Source organism: Zingiber officinale, chromosome 11A, assembly GCF_018446385.1.
Source record: "Zingiber officinale cultivar Zhangliang chromosome 11A, Zo_v1.1, whole genome shotgun sequence".
Classification (NCBI taxonomy): domain Eukaryota; kingdom Viridiplantae; phylum Streptophyta; class Magnoliopsida; order Zingiberales; family Zingiberaceae; genus Zingiber; species Zingiber officinale.
The window spans coordinates 31362473-31379463 of NC_056006.1; the positions used below are offsets into that span (position 1 = coordinate 31362473).

Genomic DNA, 16991 nt, shown 5'->3' on the forward strand with positions numbered 1-16991 from the left:
AGCCTCCTTATGCCGCTTGAGGATCATCACTGGAATCTTGAAGGAGCTAAATTTGTCCAAGTTCTCTCCAGTGGGCCGATCACTTCTTCGATAATTTCTTGTGGGCGATCGACGGTGATCCGGCGGAGCTAGGGCACAGCGAGATTGTGATTGCATCGCCCCCTAGCCGATTGACCTCGTTCAGTCCTCTTGGATCTGATCACGGGTGCATGCCCTGTGTTCTTCCCTTAGATGGATTGAATCAGGAGATCGGGTTAGGTAAGTTTCCTTTGGACTCTAATGGATTCAAAGGTTATATTGTTGTGTGATGTTCTTCCTGTTCTGGATTGGATGAAGGCATCAGATCGAAATATTGGAGGATTGCACTGTTGCCGATCACTGCCACTCCAACTCTTGAAGCTGTGGAGGTCACGGGTAAGAAGGTAAGGGGCTGTTGAGGTGAGAAAGGTTTTGTTTGTTAGGATTTCAGTAATTCTTTGTTGTACAATTGAGTTCTAGATTGATTCTTGGAAGAATGGTGGTGTAGGTATTCTGTGGTAGCTCCCGGATAGTGGATGGCTAGAGGTTAGCTACTGGATTGCTGCCCTACGTCAAGGTAAATGCCTTACAGTGATGTATTGCTGGGTTACTCATTTGTAGGTTGCTAAATTAAGTTTTTCTAATGGGTTGTAGGGTTTTGTGCTTGCTTAGTTTATGAGTGGTGTGATGTGGATTGGTTGATATTGTGGATTAAGGATTAAGGTTTTGCCTCTAGTGGTAAGTATTGTTTTGGTTGATATAGATTATTATGTGATCATTTTTAGGAGCATTGGATTAGTTGTTGATTGGATTATCAGATGAGGTAGGTTGATGATTGGGTTGTTCAGTTGATGTGGATTTATGATGGAGATTTGAGCTTATGATAGGTTTTATGGTTGATATCATTATGTGGTGGGTTGGTAATTAAGAGAATAGATTTATTATTGGATTAAATGTGTTGTTTTGGGGGAGTTTTGGAGGTGTATCATCTATGACCTAATCTAATTAGGTTATATTATGATTAAGGTTAGTTGGAGGATTAATCCATAATCATGTTTGATTAGGGTTATCCTAATTGGGTGGGGGAAAGTTGTTTAGTTATTTACTTCATATGTAACTGGCTAAATACATTATACGATTGCAGGACTTTGGTTTGAGACGAGTGTCTCGACATGGGATTTCCGGATCACGATCGACAGATTTAAGGCGGGTATTTCTTCCTTGGCCTCTATGTAGATTTTCTTGTACTTAGTGCATGGTTATTATTGGATGAATTAGGCTGCTTTATCTTATATCATGATCAGTTGCTGTTTTTCCTGCATGACACTTATGCTTGACCTTTGTGATGATCTATTTTAATTCATATACAGTCTCCACTCTTGATATCTACTCTGTTGTGATTACACGTGTAGAGTATGGCTTGTAGGGATTGTCGGGTTGTTGGTATTCCCATGCTGATTGGGTATATGATGTGGACTGTACATAGATGGGTATGTGTTATAGGAGTCATCTAGTTGACCGTGCATTTACATGTGGTGTGTACATGCGTATTTGTCATGTACTTTTGGAGGAGTTGTGTTGATTGTATGTTTAGAGTATATACACATGTCTGTTGTATTGTTATTGGAGGATACATGTTGATTGTACTTATCTTTTGTGTACATGTGTCTGGTCGGATTATTGGAGATTTTTGGTTGATTATACATGTGTAGTGTGTACATATGTTTGGTGGGATACGTGGAGGTATCATGATGATTATACTCATGTTGGAGGTATTTATGAGGTTTGGAGTTATTGCATGGATGATGATATTTATATATATATATCATGTTCATCATTCATTGCATCTGATGACCATTGTCTCCCTTGTGGTGAGAGAGTCGTCAGTTGGTTTGGTTTAGCGCCGCACACTCGGCCACTCATGGGTAGTGGTAGCTGGAGCAGTTGCTGCTCGTCCTGTCGTGCCACCCGGTCACGAGGTTTAGTGAGATCCGGCGTTGTGAGCAGTCAGGGACCCTGATGCTATTTAGCTAGATAGCTATTAGCGGACTGTCCGCCTCGACCACTATATAGTGGGCTGGAGGGTAGTACAGTCATCACAGACCCAAGCCTCTCGGCCATACAGGGGTCGTGGTGTTCGGAGAGGTGGCGGGGGTGACCATGGAGCATGCATGCACTTTTGCATATGATGCACGGTGCATCTGGGGGTTATATTTGCATACATGCCTACTAGATACTAGTTGCATGTGTTTGTGGTATGTTGCATTTGTTTGCGATATGATTGTTGCATATGGTTGTCATGCTGCCTACATGTCATTTATTTTACATGTATATGTAGTCGTATTTATATTGCACAGGTGTCACGGGTATATCTGTTGCAGATCCAGTGAGTTTACTGATCTTTGTACCTTGCGTCGATTCCAGATTGGGTATGTATCTGTCATTGTGTTAGTTATGGTTTGTACAGTTTATATGTCAGGTGATTATGTCAGATATGTTTAGGTGCATTGATTATGATGGTATGATCATGTTCTTTATTCCCTACTGAGACTGTATACTTGTGATCTCCATGTTTATTTATGGACCATGCACTATCTTGTCTATTACCCGCTGAGTTACCTATACTCACCACCGCATGTATACATTTATGTTTTCAGGTAGCTTGTAGATGGTTGGTGTCGCTCGGAGTATCCTGTCTGCCGAGTCCTACGTCACATCCGAAGATCGCGCTTGCTTTCTTTGTATATTCTTTTCTTATTTTTGGCATTGTATTTGTGTATAGCCATGTGACTATCTTATAGTTTTGGTGTTGTATTTGTGTTTAAGTCGTGCCGGGATGCATTGTATCTATTTGTCTTGTTTGGGCTTTCCGTTTTCATTTTTCCGCTGTGTTGGTTTTTAGTACAGCCGTGTAGGCTGTTTTATATATAACTGTGTGGTTGTGATTGTTTCATTCCAGCCATGTGGGCTGTTATTATAACTGCGTGGTTGTGTATATAAATATTCCAGCCGCATGTGGCTGATGTATTTTGCTTGTAGTGATGCTTCAGATTGTCAGCCGTACAGAGGAGGTGCTGTCGGATTTTTGTCTGGCAGAGACTCCTTTGGGGCGTGACACCTTGCCTTATCGATCTTTAATGCGTTTCTTCTCGCGATGACACCTGTCCGACGCCTTTACTGCGCACGCCTCCTGACGCCAGCCTCTGACCCTTTTTTGTACCCTTCGGCGCTTATTTCCCATCAGACGGCGCTGGGGCGCGTTACCCCAAAAGATACTCAGCTCGACCCTCAATGTTTCCTAGGAATGAATGGGCTTCATAAACCCTAAAGGCAGTCCGCTTTCCTTACTTCGACGCTTCGCTATCCTCCTCCCTTCGTTCGCGGCCGTTTCTGGCAGTGCAACTCCTCGTTCTCCTACTTGCGCCCGACTTGTGACCCCTCTTGTCTTCATCCCCCTCGCCTGCTTGCTCCTCATAATCATGGATGGTAAGGAACTCTTCTGGTATTCACGTTACATCTCTGATTTAGACCATCACGACCTGTCTTCACTGCAATCCAACTTGGGGCTAGTCGCCGTATATGAGTTTCGTCTTCCCTCACCAGATGAACATCCTTCTTCTCCTCCCAAAGGGTTTATCACTGTTTTTAGGGATCAAATCTTAGGCGGTCTTCGCTTTCCTTTGCATCCTTTTTTCTCCGAGTTGAGTCAGTATTGCGGTATTGGTATCTCTTAGTTTGCCCCCAATGTATTCTGAGCGGTCTGTGGAACCATCATCTTGTGCCGCATTTATCAAATTCCCTTGACTGCTAGACTATTCCATCACTTCTATTCCTTCCGGCGAGCCGAAGCAGGGGTATTCAACGTTCAGGCGAAGCCGGGCCATAAGTTTTTTGAGGACTTACCTTCTTCCAATAAAGGCTGGAGATCTCGCTTTTTCTTCCTTAAGCCCCCTGCCCCCTTCACCGGGCCTTCTCAATGGCGTTCCCTCCTCGCTTCGGACTTCCCTTCGCATGTCCATGAACCTGCCTGCTCCGCGGCTGCGGACAAGCTGAGAGGTGTTGTTGTTCGCCTGTCTGTGCTGATGCTAGAAGGCATTCTGCACGCTTTTGGTCTTAGCCCTGTTTCCACGAAAATCGGAGCTCCTTTTGGTAAGTTGTTATTTTTTCGTATACCGCTCTTCGCTAACTGAGATGCTTTTTCTTCTTATTTTTGTAGTGGCTGCCATCCTCCGTTCCTTCGCCTGTCAAGAGACACCCTCGGTGGTCGTTCTGCAAGCTCTGAACGAAGAGCTGACGCAAGGTCTACCTTCTGATCCCGCCGCTGCCGCCGGTCCACAGCTTTCGGAACCCCGGACCTTTGATGCGGGGGCCACCCTGACGCTTATTGAGCCACCTGCTCTCAGCCCTGCAGACTCAGCCCTACCCTGCATCTCCGCTCAACCTGCGACTGAGCCGTCGCCCGCAGGACAAGTGCCTTCTCTCCCTCCAACTATGAAGCTGCGCCTTACGCGCAAGGGCAAGAGAACGGCCCCAGTCACCGCAACTTCTCCTCCACCTCCTCGCCGTCAACGCGTAGTGAGCATCTCTTCCCCCACCAGGTCCTCAGATACGAGCTCGACCCAGGAGACAAGCTTGGCCCGGGAGAAGGCCTCTGATCTGGAGGTGGCAGACCCGCCATTGGACTTGACCGCTCCGGTGCCAATCCAGAGTGTATTAGCTGCCCCGCCTTCGTCCTCTGGCGATCAGCCCCCGGACTCGCTGGCTCCCTTCGCCTCTCCTCTTCTCGTGCCTATGAGCTCGGCCATGCCGACTCTGAACCTGCCCTCTACAGACCTGGCCTTTAAAGCTTCCTGGAGGCTCCCTTCAGAGACCGACCGGCCTACGTGCCCACTGCCGACCTATCGCCTATCTTTGGTAGGGTCGACTTCTATGGGGACTTGGCCATCTCCTGGCAATCAGCCAATCGGCAGTTCTGGGAGAGCAGTTCCCCTCTGGAGGGGTTTGATCAAATTGCTCGCTCCCTGGTAGCGGTAAGCTCTTTCTCTTCTTCTTCCCGGTATCCGTGTGTTTCTGTAACCCCCTTTCTCTTCTTCCGGCCACTTGCAGACCTGCTCCGCGAGTCTGAGCGCCGTGCAACGAGCGGCCGAGCTTCAGCGAGAGAAAGCGGCGCTCAAGGCGCGTCTTCAGGAACTAGAGCCCCCTGCGGCTTCCTCAACTCCTCCTGAGCCTTCTCTTGGAAGCTTGGATGCTTATCTGCGTGCCGCCGGGGAATCTGCGGCCTCTGCTCTGGCCATTTCCCATGCCGCCTTCGATAAACTTCAACAGTTGGAGGCGGCTTTGAAGATAAGTGAGTCTTCCTTGGCTTCTGAAGCGGATCGTCATCAAGCGACAGTTTCTGAGCTGAAAGCCAAAGAGGCAGAGCTGCTCTCCCGATCGGCGGATTTGAGTTCGCCACAGCAAAGTCAGGAGCTCCTGCAAACGGGGTTGGCCGATGCCCAGGCCCTGGCTAGTGCTGCCGCTAGCCGGGAAGCAACCATGCGGACTTAGTGGGAAGCTTGCCAAGCAACTCTCCAATCCTTACTAGCGGAGTTATCGAAGGCCCAGGAAGCAGTGTCTCAGGGCCAGAGCGATTTATCCGCGGCCCGCGCCGAGGTTGCCGAGAACTAGAACAATTTGGAAGCGTACCGAGCTGGCGAATCAGAGCGGCTAAAGGCGTACAGACTGGCCTACGTCCGCTCTTCCTTCTTCCTCCAAAAGCTAGGACGCTGGATGGTCTTGTTGCTCTGTCACGGGGCCGTCAGCGGGGTTAGGCAGGCCTTCGAGCAAGGTTTCCTACGCTCGGCACCTCCTGCCACCTTTCTGGACACAGCTCGCCTATCCAGGGAATTGCCGCAGGAAACTTTCCCTTCCTTCGAAGCTGATGACGGACTTTTCCTCCTGGAGGCTCCTCATCATGCTGCCGATCCAGCTCCCGGGGATATTTCTGCCCAGGCCCTTCCTGCTGCTGCTCCTGAAACGTCTGTTGACCCTGCGTCTTCCGCCATAGTGCTGGCTGACCCCGGGCTCCTTCCGTTGGCTTCCAGTGACCCTGCCCCCTCTTCTTCAGATGTTGTGTAGTCAGGACTATGTTGTAATGTTTACCTTTTATGTGTTGATGCTGAACCTTCCCTGATTGTACTTATTCGTATGGTCGTATTGAACTCTGGATGACTGTACTTATCTTCTCTTACATCCAGATAATCGCATCGCTTCCCCTTCGCGTATCCTTAGCTTGTTTCTTTTCTTAGTAGGCCATCCATGACTTTGGTTGAGCTCTGCCAGTCTGCCCGCCCTTGCTCATTTTGCCCTGCTACATCGCTCTTCCTTCAATAATTGCTTTTATACCGAGCTCGGCGAGGGCTAGACTCATGCTCTCTATTCCTGATGCATGCCCATGAAGCCCGCTGATCTGATCTGCACACCTTTCTAACGGCCCCTCCGTACATTCTTGTCCTGCTTGGGGCAATCTCCTTAGGAGGCGCTTCGTATCTCGGACCCCTGCCTTTCCTATAATGCCCCCTGGTTATATTCCTGAGGATCATCACAGGGCGTTCCCTGTTTATCTCAGATGCTGCATCAACCGTCCGTTGTCAACTTTACGAAAATGTCCTCCATCCGCCATACCTATAAGTATCTTCTTGCTTCTTGCCTTCCCTTATGATTCGCCGCCACCACGGAGCACCCAAGAGTCGCTGCTGCCGACTGACTTCCTCCGAGACTTTACCGCGATCCTTCCTCTTCTCCAAGCCTCTTCTTTTTGTTTGTTCTTTCTATCACCTGAGATAATCTCTTTCGCAATGACTTCTCCTTCTTGGATCTCCTTATTGACGGAGCACTTCCCAGACGCTTCGACTTTTGCTGAGTTGGATTGGGATGACTTACGGTACACTTATGAAATCCCTACTAGCTTCCACCCCATCATCCCTGCTGGTGTGAACCTGTACTTCGATCCTTCGCCTGATTATTGTACTTTCTTTACTGAACAATTTGTATCTGGCCTCCATTTACCCCCACATCCTTTTTTGTCTGGAGTGTGCCGCTACTTCAAGATCCCCCTAGGTTAGCTAACTCCCAATTCCATAAAGATTTTATGTGGCTTCGTAATACTCTGCGAAGTTTGTGAGGTTTCCTAGTCAGCTCCCCTTTTTCACTGCTTCTTTGCTCTGGCTCGGCACGCCGACGGTCTTTTTTATTTCCAAGCTCGTAGTCACACTGCTTTCTTCTCTCCTCTCCCTCCTCCCAGTGCTAACTGGAGGAAAAAGTTCTTTTTTCTCCGGTTTCCAGAGGAAACAGACTGGCCCATGCGCTGGCAACCTGCTCTGCCTCTACCCCCGGCATTGGAAGAGTTCCATATGGATTTCCACTTTAGTATGGCTGCAATCCAGATGGAGGATTGGCGCCTGAATCTGACAAGACTGCTGTCTGGTGACCTACTTTCTTATTTCAGGCTGAGCCCTCCTTCTCCTGAAACACCGCACTCCTTAGGTAAGTTTGTGCTGAGCTCCCCCTTTTGCTCATTTTTTATTAGACTGATCCTTCGCGTTGGTGCCTACAGTTGAGGTTTTGCTCCGCGCATCAGAGGTTCTGCCTTTGCCCCTCAGTGATCTGGAAATAATGCGGCGCGATCGAGTGATCTTGGAGAGGAGGCTACTCCCTCATTTTGGATCCACCTCATCTGGGGCAGCGCCTCAGTCTACTTCGAACCCAGCCTCACACAACGCTTCTCCTTCACCTGCTGCCCCGAGCCGAGGTCGGGGTCGTGATCCAACCGGCCGTCTGGCCATACGCATCTTCCGAGGAGCCCCCTGGGCCTCCAGACGTGGTCGCGCAGCCCTTCATCGCACAGGTCTAAGCTCATCCGGTCGGGGCGCCATAGACAGGGGTGCTGCAGCCTCTTCACAGGGTCAGCCTCGCTCTGAGGATTCTGACTCCGATAACCAGCCCCTGCTTCACAGGCGTCGCCGAAGACCAGGTCTGACTTCACAAACGCTTGATTCTATTTCTTCTACTACCCAATTGTCCCCCGCTGCCACCGTGGCTAGCCCCAACACCATTCCCCTTGTCATTCTTGCTTTGTCTATCTGGCAGCCTCCCCCAACCCTTATAGGGGAAGACCAGCTGCATTCCTCTCTGCCCCCACTATTGCTGAGGAAGATAGCCCAGGCGATTGTCATGACCCCGTGCCAACTGAACCCGTTCCGGAGCCACCTCCCGCTCCTCCTGGTGCTGGCGCCGGCCCTTCTCAACCTTCCTCCTCCGCCCGCCATCATTACAGGACCACTATTCCCTCTGAAGCTGCTCTAGCTCGGCGACATGACACCCCCACGAGTCTTCTGATGATGAAAGGCTGTCTTGGCAGCTTGTGGGCAGAGAGCATGAGTCAAATGGGTAGTTTGTCACCATTAGCCCAAATGGATAGGTTCTCAAAGTCCTGGGCTAAAGTAAGTACTTCTCACCTCGCACTTGCCATTAATTTACCTCAGCTGAAGGTTGTTTCTTCCATCTAGACTCATGCAGAATCTTTGGTGCTGAACTAATCCTTCCACACCCTCCATCATGAAAGCAAAGAACTCCAGGAGAGAGTCTCCGCATTAGAGCTGCAACTGAACGACCCTGCCCAAGCCAGTTATGCTTTGCGAGCGGAGATTCAAGCCTTAACCAATCAGACCGACCGGCATAGACGGTCCATGATACAGGCGAAGGATGAGCTCCGAGCTATGAGGGGGGAAAGAGCTGCCTCCGAGGCGGGGTATCAGCAACAACTAGCCCACCAAGCTCAGGAAATGCAGTCCAAAGATACTATTCTGCAGGAGAAGAACAATAAACTGGAGGTTCAGGCGGCACAATTGGAGACTCAAGGGGCTGAGCTGGAGGCCCTGAGAGCGGAACTATCCCAGTCTCGGGCGGCTTTGACAGGAGTATCCACTACCCTGGCGGCCTATCAAGAAGGAGAGGATGATCGTTGCCTGCGAAGTCGAAGGTCCTATCTGAGCTCTCCTGAATTTTTATCCCAGGCTGGGGCACGCTTTGCTGCGACCGTACCATACACGGCGGCTGGAGTTATCAGACAACTGCATGCACAGGACTTCTTGAGCTCCATCCCTCCCGCAAACTTCTTGGATCAAGGCCAGATCATTCAAGGCTTTCCGGATGAGATCTTTGCTCCTTTCAAATGATTTGTTCCAACTGCTTAAAACTGATGAGATTTTTACATGTACATGAGTATCTTCGAATTTTTGCTTGACTATCCTACCGTCTCCGGAACCCTCGGCCGACCTGGCTTATACCCATAGAGTTGGCACCCTTCAAACTCGATAGGGCCATAGGTAGTTAGCACTCCAAGGTCGATCTAGATTCCTTCCTTGAGCATCCTGCAAATAATTGGCCCCTGATGCCAGTTTTTTGATGACTTTGTATGGTCCGTCCCATTGTGGCGCCAGCTTTGTCACTTCCCCTAAGGGCTTCACCTGCTTCCAGACTAGGTCTCCTTCTCCGAAGAAATGAGGGATCACCCTTCTGTTATAATTCTGTCTCATCCTCTATCTATAGGCTTCCAGCCTGGCAGTTGTTTGCTCGCGGATTTCGCTGATGAAATCCAGTTCGACCAGCCGTCGCTCTGTGTTTTCTTGGTCGTACATCATTCCTCTTACGGATGGTATCCCGACCTCCAGAGGTACTACTGCTTCATTACCATACACTAAATGGAAGGGTGTCAGACCTGTACTCTCTCGGGGTGTCGTACGATAGACCCATAAAATGCTCGGCAGCTCGTCCACCCAACTGCCTCCTGTGTGATCCAGCTTGACCTTGAGCCCTCGCACTATTTCTCGATTGACTACCTCTGTTTGGCCATTACTCTGGGGATGCTCCACCGAAGTAAAGGCCTGATTTATGCCGAACCCCTTGCACCAATTCTGTATCTTGCGTCCTTGAAATTGTCTGCCGTTATCCGACACTAACTTATGAGGTAAACCAAATCTGCAAAAGATATTCTTCCACAAGAACTGGATCACCGCATCTTCAGTGATTTTGGCCAGGGCTTTCGCTTCCACCCACTTGGAGAAGTAATCCACTGCTACCAGCAAGAAACATCTTTGCCCTGTAGCCATCGGGAAAGGTCCTACGATATCCATACCCCATTGGTCAAATGGGCAAGACACTATAGAAGTCCTCAGCAACTCTGTGGGTCGGTGCGTCAGGATCTGATACCTCTGGCACGACAAACAAGTATTCACCAGCTTCTGTGCGTCCTTCTACAGGGTAGGCCAGAAATACCCGGCCAATAGCACTTTCCGGGCCAGCGTTCTTCCACCTGCGTGGTTGCCACAGCATCCCAAATGTATCTCCCGCAAGGCCTGATCCGCTTCTTCCATATTCAAGCACTTGAGCAGAGGTCTGGAGAAAGACTTTTTGTACAACTGATCTCCGATCATAACATAAGAATGGGCCTGTCTCCTGAGCATGCACGCTTCTTCTAAGTTGGTGGGTACAACTCCTTGTTGGAGGAAGCTTATTATGGGTGCCCTCCAATCAATTACTTCTTCCAGGTTATTTTGTAGATTTATTTGAGCTACAAGGAAGATCTGTGCTATAGATCTGTCAAACGTCCAAGTGGTCAGGGAGCTGGCCATTTTAGCTAACTCATCCGCTCTTTCATTTTCAGCCCTGGGAATCTTAGTGACTGTGACCTCTTTAAAATCTTTCCTCATCTTCTCATAGGCTTCCTTGTAAACTTGCATCTTTTCGTTGTTTGCTTCAAAATGTCCGGTCACCTGCTGAGTTACTAGCTGCGAATCCGAGTATATTACGACTCAGCTTGCCCCCACATGTCGAGCTGCTTGCAAACCTGCTAATAGGGCTTCATACTCTGCCTCATTGTTGGTAGCTCTGAAATTTAGCTTACAGCCAGCTGCATGATGTCTCCATACGGAGATATTAGAAGTGCACCTACACCACTTCCCCGATGAGTAGCTGATCCGTCTACATAAATTTTCCAGACCTCCTCCGAGTCTGTTTGATAAACTTCTGTCAAGAAATCCGCCAGAGCCTGTGCTTTGATCGCGGTTCGGGGCTGATACTGTATATCATATTCCCCTAGCTCGGTTGCCCATTTGATAAGCCGACCTGCTACCTCCACCTTGGTGAGAGCTCGACCCATTGTACTATTTGTCAGGACGGTGACGGGATGCGCCAAAAAATATGATCGGAGGCGCTGAGCCATGAGAACAAATCCGTAAACCAACTTTTCCAGGGCCGAATACCGAGACTCAGCCCCCTTCAATAGATGGCTGAAAAAATACACTGGCCGTTGTACATTGTCATGCTCTTTAACCAGCACGGCCCCCACGGCCTCGGGGGTGGCTGACAAGTAGACCCAAAGGGGCTCTCCCACAACAGGCTTGAACTGCGATGGCAAGGACTCCAGGTATTGCTTTAGCTCCTCAAAGGCCTGTGTGCATTCTCCCGTCCACTGAAACTTGGCCGCTTTCCTGAGCACTTTGAAGAAGGGCGCAGCTCGATCTGCAGATCTGGAGATAAATCGGGACAGTGCTGTTATCCTGCCGACCAGCTTCTGCGTTTCCTTCAGATTTTGAGGGATCTGCATGTCCCGAAGTGCTTGAACCTTCTCAGGGTTGGCTTCTATCCCTCGTTCAGTCACCAGATACCCCAAAAACTTCCCTCCTTTGGCCCCGAACAAGTATTTCAGGGGATTCAGCTTTACCCCATATTGCCTCAGAGTCCCACAGGTTTCTTCTACATCTTTTATTAGACTGGACGCCAGGGGGGACTTGATCAGGATGTCATCAACATAGACCTCTACGTTCCGCCCGATCTGACTCTGAAAGACTTTGTCCATCATCCTTTGGTAGGTAGCCCCAGCATTTCTGAGTCCAAATGGCATGACCGTATAGAAAAAAGTACCGTCGGCCGTTATGAAGCTGACTTTCTCCTGATCCTCCCTAGCCAAGGGTATCTGATGATATCCTTGATAAGCGTCCATCATGCATATCCTTTCACAGCCAGCAGTTGAATCCACCACCTGATCGATCCGCGGGATAGGATAACAGTCTTTGGGGGTGGCTTTGTTGAGGTCGCGAAAGTCTATACACACCCTCCACTTGTTGTTAGGCTTTTTTACCAATACAACGTTGGAGAGCCAGGACGGGAACTGTACCTCTCGAACATGTCCTGCCTTCCTGAGCTGATCCACTTCAACTCGGATAATCTTATTCTGGTCGGCAGAGAAGTTTCTCTTCTTCTGCTTGACTGGCTTGGCCTCGGGTATAATATGCAGCTTGTGTTCAGCTACCTCTGGTTTGACCCCGGGCAACTCTTCCGGTGACCAAGCAAAAACGTCCCTATTGCGGATCGGGCACTGTATCAGCTCCGACTTAAGCTCCTGTGGCAAGTCACTGGCAATGCGAGTGATGCTCTCTGCTCTGTCAGCATGCAGCCGAATTTCTTCCCAAGGGATAAGCTCCTCGGCAATAGGCAGAGGCTCCTCCTGGATAGCGTGCACTCCCCCATCTTGCGTCCTCCGGCTCTTGCGTGCCTCCACCCGAACCATATCAATGTAGCAGCTGTGGGACACCTTCTGCTCTCCCTTGACTTCCCCGACCTGCTCGCCGATCGGAAACTTAATCTTTTGGTGAAAAGTGGAGACGGCAGCCCAGAACTCATGTAGAGCTGGCCTTCCCAGGATGATGTTGTAGGAGGAAGGCGAATCCACCACTATAAAGGTACTCATCCGGGTGCGCACCAGTGGCTCAGTGCCCATGGAGATGGCCAGCTTGATCTGACCCATGGGCTTGACTTCATTGCCTGTGAACCCGTATAAAGAAGTGGTTACGGGTTGGAGCTCAGCGGCGTCAATCTGCATTTCCTCGAACGCAGCTCAGAATAAAATGTTGACCGAGCTCCCGGTATCCACAAAGACCCGAGCCACTCGGCTGTTAGCGATAACGGCCTTGATTATGAGGGCATCATCGTGGGGCAGTTCCAGACCCTCCAAATCTTGTGGCCCAAAGCTAATGACAGGGCCAGACGCCTGCTCGTGGCTGCACCCCACAACTCCCACATACAATCGCCGACCGTGTGACTTACGGGCTCAGCCTGAGTCCCCGTCAGTGGGCCCTCCTGAAATCATACCAATCTCTCGCACAACAGCGTTGCCCCAGTTCTCCAGTTCTCCGGCATCTCTTCGGTCTTCCCCGAGGCCAGCTTGGTTAGATGGGCCAGCTAGGTCGGGTCGGGTCTGACGAGCACGTCCAACCACGGCCCGTTCTTCGTCCATTCTCTGTATTTGGGGTGCTAACTCCCGGGGGGGGGGGGGGGGCAGACCCTGCTCGGCGGCTCGCCTGGAATCACGAGAGAATTGGAAGCAATTACTGAGATCATGCGTCCTGGACCGATGATATGTGCAATATGGTGCTCCCCTTGGTCCAGGCCTGGGTGCGTGTATGGCAGCAACTCGTGGGGCTGGTCTGACTCCCTGAGCGGGCTGAGGGGCAGGCCTGGGTTGAACGCGCTGAAAGGGCTGAGCTGGTTGGGGTGTTCTCCTCTCAGGTCGGTTTCCAGGAGTCACCGTCTTTTCAGCCTTCCTCCTAACGGCCTGAGCTTCCTCCACCTTGATGTAGCAAGAAGCTTTCTCCACTATATCGTCAAAACTCCGGGTGGGGTTTTTGATGAGGTCCCTGAAGAATTCCCCTTCTTGCAATCTGTGGGAGAAGGCACTCATCAGTATTTCTGAGGTGGCGGAGGGGACGTCATTAGCCACCTGACTGAACCGATTGATGTAGCTCCGCAGTGACTCGGTCGGATCCTATTTAAGAGCGAAAAGGCAGTGATCGGTTTTTTGATACTTACGACTGCTGGCGAAATGACGTAGAAAAGCCGTTTTGAAATCCATGAAGCGATTGATGGACTCTGGGGTCAATCCATCGAACCACTTCTACGCCGACCTGGACAGGGTGTGTAGGAATACTCGGCATTTGATAGCATCGCTGTATTTATACAAGATAGCTGCGTTCTTGAACTTTCGCAGGTGCTCTTCCGGGTTATTGCTCCCATCATATTCTCCAATGTTTGGGGCTCGATAACCCCTGGGCAGGCTTTCCCTCAGGATCTGAGCCGAGAAGGGTACCTTGTCATCCGGATCTTCAGGCAGATCTCTGGCGGAGGCTATAGCTTTTCCCTTTCCTGCCTCCCGGGGTGGATGTAGAGAGCTCTCCGCCACCGACGCCTGCGGCTCTTCTTTCTTCAGACTATGCTTGTGAGGTCCGGGTTGCTGATAGTTGCGGTGAGGCTCTCGGAATGAAGTACGAGGGAGTTCTTCCTGCTGCTTCCTCTTTGAGCCCCTGTCGGAGGCAGGAGCTAGTTCTTTAGACGCTTCGGGCACCAGGCGAGGTCGTGAAACTATTCCTTGTTTTTCAGAGGTGGCTTGCTTCCTGATCTCCTTGAAGAGCTCGTACTCCCCCGCGGTCATAGTGACATTAATCCTCCGGATGAAACTTCGACCGGAGTCCTCCATCTTCACGCTTCGGATCAGGCTGTTGTGTTTCCCACAGACGGCGCCAAATTTGATCCTGTCTGAAAGCTGAGTCGGACGGAGGCTGGTCGCGACGGTCTGGTTGTTGACGGAAATTCGTGGGCGATTCGGCTCCCACGGGCGGCTGACGATGCTGCAGGACCCTGCACACAATCAGACGATCTCTCCCTAACGTTAGAGACCGGAACCCAGGGAAAAAGTCCCCGGATCAGGCCCTCCGACGCTCAAGTCAGGTCCTTTTTCCCCAGAAAAAAGCAGAGAGACCGAAAAATGAAAAGTTGTGGAAAAAGTGACGAGAGAGCGCGTACCCGCGTACGAGGAAATCCTCCTCTTTTATGCACCCGCCCCCGCTTCTAGAACCTGCAACCTTGTCAGAAAACGTTAGACGCTGGGCTTTGTCGTGTAGTCCTGGACACCTGTCGTGCTGCTATTGGTTGTGAAAGCATCTTCTTGTTTTGGAACCTCCGCCTTTGCACATGGGTTTTTTCTTGTAGTGAGGGACACCTGTCAGGCCGCTATTGGTCATGAGAGCATCTTCTTCTTTAGAAACCTCCGCCTTCGCACATCTCACTGGTATGTAATGATTACCCTTGATGGACAATTGTGATCCTTCAACTCCTGCACAGCTTGGCTCATCCTATTTATCGCGGTCGGCATCTACCTCACACCCCTCGACCAGATCTCGCCTCTAAGCGTTACTTATTAGTCGGGCTAACCCTGCACAGCCCTATCGATCACGATCTGTGTTCTGTACCCTGTATTTGCTGGCCCTCGACTGTAAGCCTGTAGATCGGGCTGTATTTACATAGCCCTGTCGCTTCTGACCTATAAGTTGTGGCTTGCACTTCCGGGCATTCGAGTCGCAGACCTGCAGACCGAGCCGTCTCTACACAGCCCTGCCACTTCCGACCTTTGATTATTTCCTATCCCTCGACCATAGGCCTACAGCTCGAGCTGCCTCTGCCCAGCTCTGCCGATCCCGACCTGTACCCCATGTTCCGCCTGCCGACTTCCTTTGTTTTCCCACGGCCTCGCTTGCTTGAACAACAAGTCTGCCTGACCTCTGCCTATTCCATAGGCTAGCCTTTTGACTGCCTAGTCAGCTTGACTATTGACCGCCACGTCCTCTTGACTTTTGACCGCTATATGGCCTTGACCTTTCTCACCCTTTCCTCTTGGGCCCCTCCACTGCCAACCGTATCACTTATGACATCAGGAATCATATTTCAAGTAGTATGATACTAATTAAGTTATATGCATGAACATTAGCATGTCTACATGTTCAATATGTATGCACGTATGTAAGTAAGTAATCCCGCCCCTCCTTGAGCAGTGGGAGGGTGGGCATTACACTTATAGTGTATGTTGTTGATTATAGATGGAAACTATGTCCTAGTAATCTAGGTTGATAATGCCCCCAAGAGGAGCTCATAAGGATTGCCATGTTAAACCCTGCAGGTGGACTTAATTCGACACGACAATAAGGTTGAGTGGTACTACTCTTGGACTAAGAAATTAATTAAAAAGAGTTGTTAGTAACTTATTTAATTAGTGGACATTCGACATCTTAAACACAGGGAGACTAACACACTCATAATAAGAAGGAGCCCAAAATATAATTTAAGATTGGTGTGGTAGTTTAATAATAATTCTTTAGTGGTATGAATTATTATTGATGAAATTAAGTTGGGTGTTCGGGGCGAACACGAGAAGCTTAATTTCATCGGGAGACCAAAACCAATTCCTCTTCTCAGTCCCCTATCGTAGCCTCTTGTATATAGAGAATTATACCCACCACATACCCACTTCTTACCCACCCTTAGGTGGATGGCCAAGCAAGCTTGGAGCCCAAGCTTGGGCCGGCCAAGCCAAGGGTTGAGCCAAGTTGAGGGGGCCGGCCATAGCTTGGAGCCCAAGCTTGTTGTGGCCGACCCTAGTTAAATTAAAAGGATTTTTATTTTAAAATTTTTCTTATGTGGATTCCATGGTTTTAAAAGAGAGTTTAAAATTTAAATCATTCCTTTTATAGTTTCTACAAAAGATTAAGTGAAAGATTTGATATCTTTCCTTATTTGTAATTAAAAGAAAGATTTTAATTTTTGATAAAACTTTCCTTTTTTGTAACCATGTTCATGATTTAAAAGAGAGTTTTAAAATTAAATCTTTCCTATTATAAACTCTACAAAAGATTAAGAAAAGATTTGATATTTTTACTTATTTATAGATTGATAGGAAGATTTTAATTTTAAAGATAACTTTTCTTTTTGGAAATCATCCACATATTTTAAAAGAGAGATTTTAATTTATAAAGTTTCCTTTTATATCCAACCATGAAGGGAAAATTAATAGAGAAATTTTTATTTTAAAAATTTTCGGAAACAAATTA

At 49.3% G+C, this 16991-nt stretch overlaps 1 protein-coding gene across 1 annotated transcript; it reads left to right on the plus strand.

Moving 5' to 3' along the window:
• The first annotated feature begins 209 nt into the window (after positions 1-209).
• On the plus strand, positions 210-6135 carry LOC122031327 (uncharacterized protein KIAA1522-like). The gene is made up of 6 exons (XM_042590454.1): positions 210-258; positions 337-422; positions 3966-4167; positions 4235-4932; positions 5125-5523; positions 5914-6135. Exons 1-6 carry the CDS (start codon positions 210-212, stop codon positions 6133-6135), a joined length of 1656 nt encoding a protein of 551 aa, XP_042446388.1.
• The last annotated feature ends 10856 nt before the right edge of the window (positions 6136-16991 follow it).

What these genes read in the sequence shown, in the direction of transcription:
- LOC122031327 (XM_042590454.1), top strand. Translation starts at nt 210, where the DNA reads ATGCCCTGTGTTCTTCCCTTAGATGGATTGAATCAGGAGATCGGGTTA. An exon ending in GAATCAGGAGATCGGGTTAG is followed by an intron (nt 259 to 336) that starts GTAAGTTTCCTT and finishes GATTGGATGAAG; the next exon opens with GCATCAGATCGAAATATTGG. An exon ending in CGACCTATCGCCTATCTTTG is followed by an intron (nt 4,933 to 5,124) that starts GTAGGGTCGACT and finishes GGCCACTTGCAG; the next exon opens with ACCTGCTCCGCGAGTCTGAG.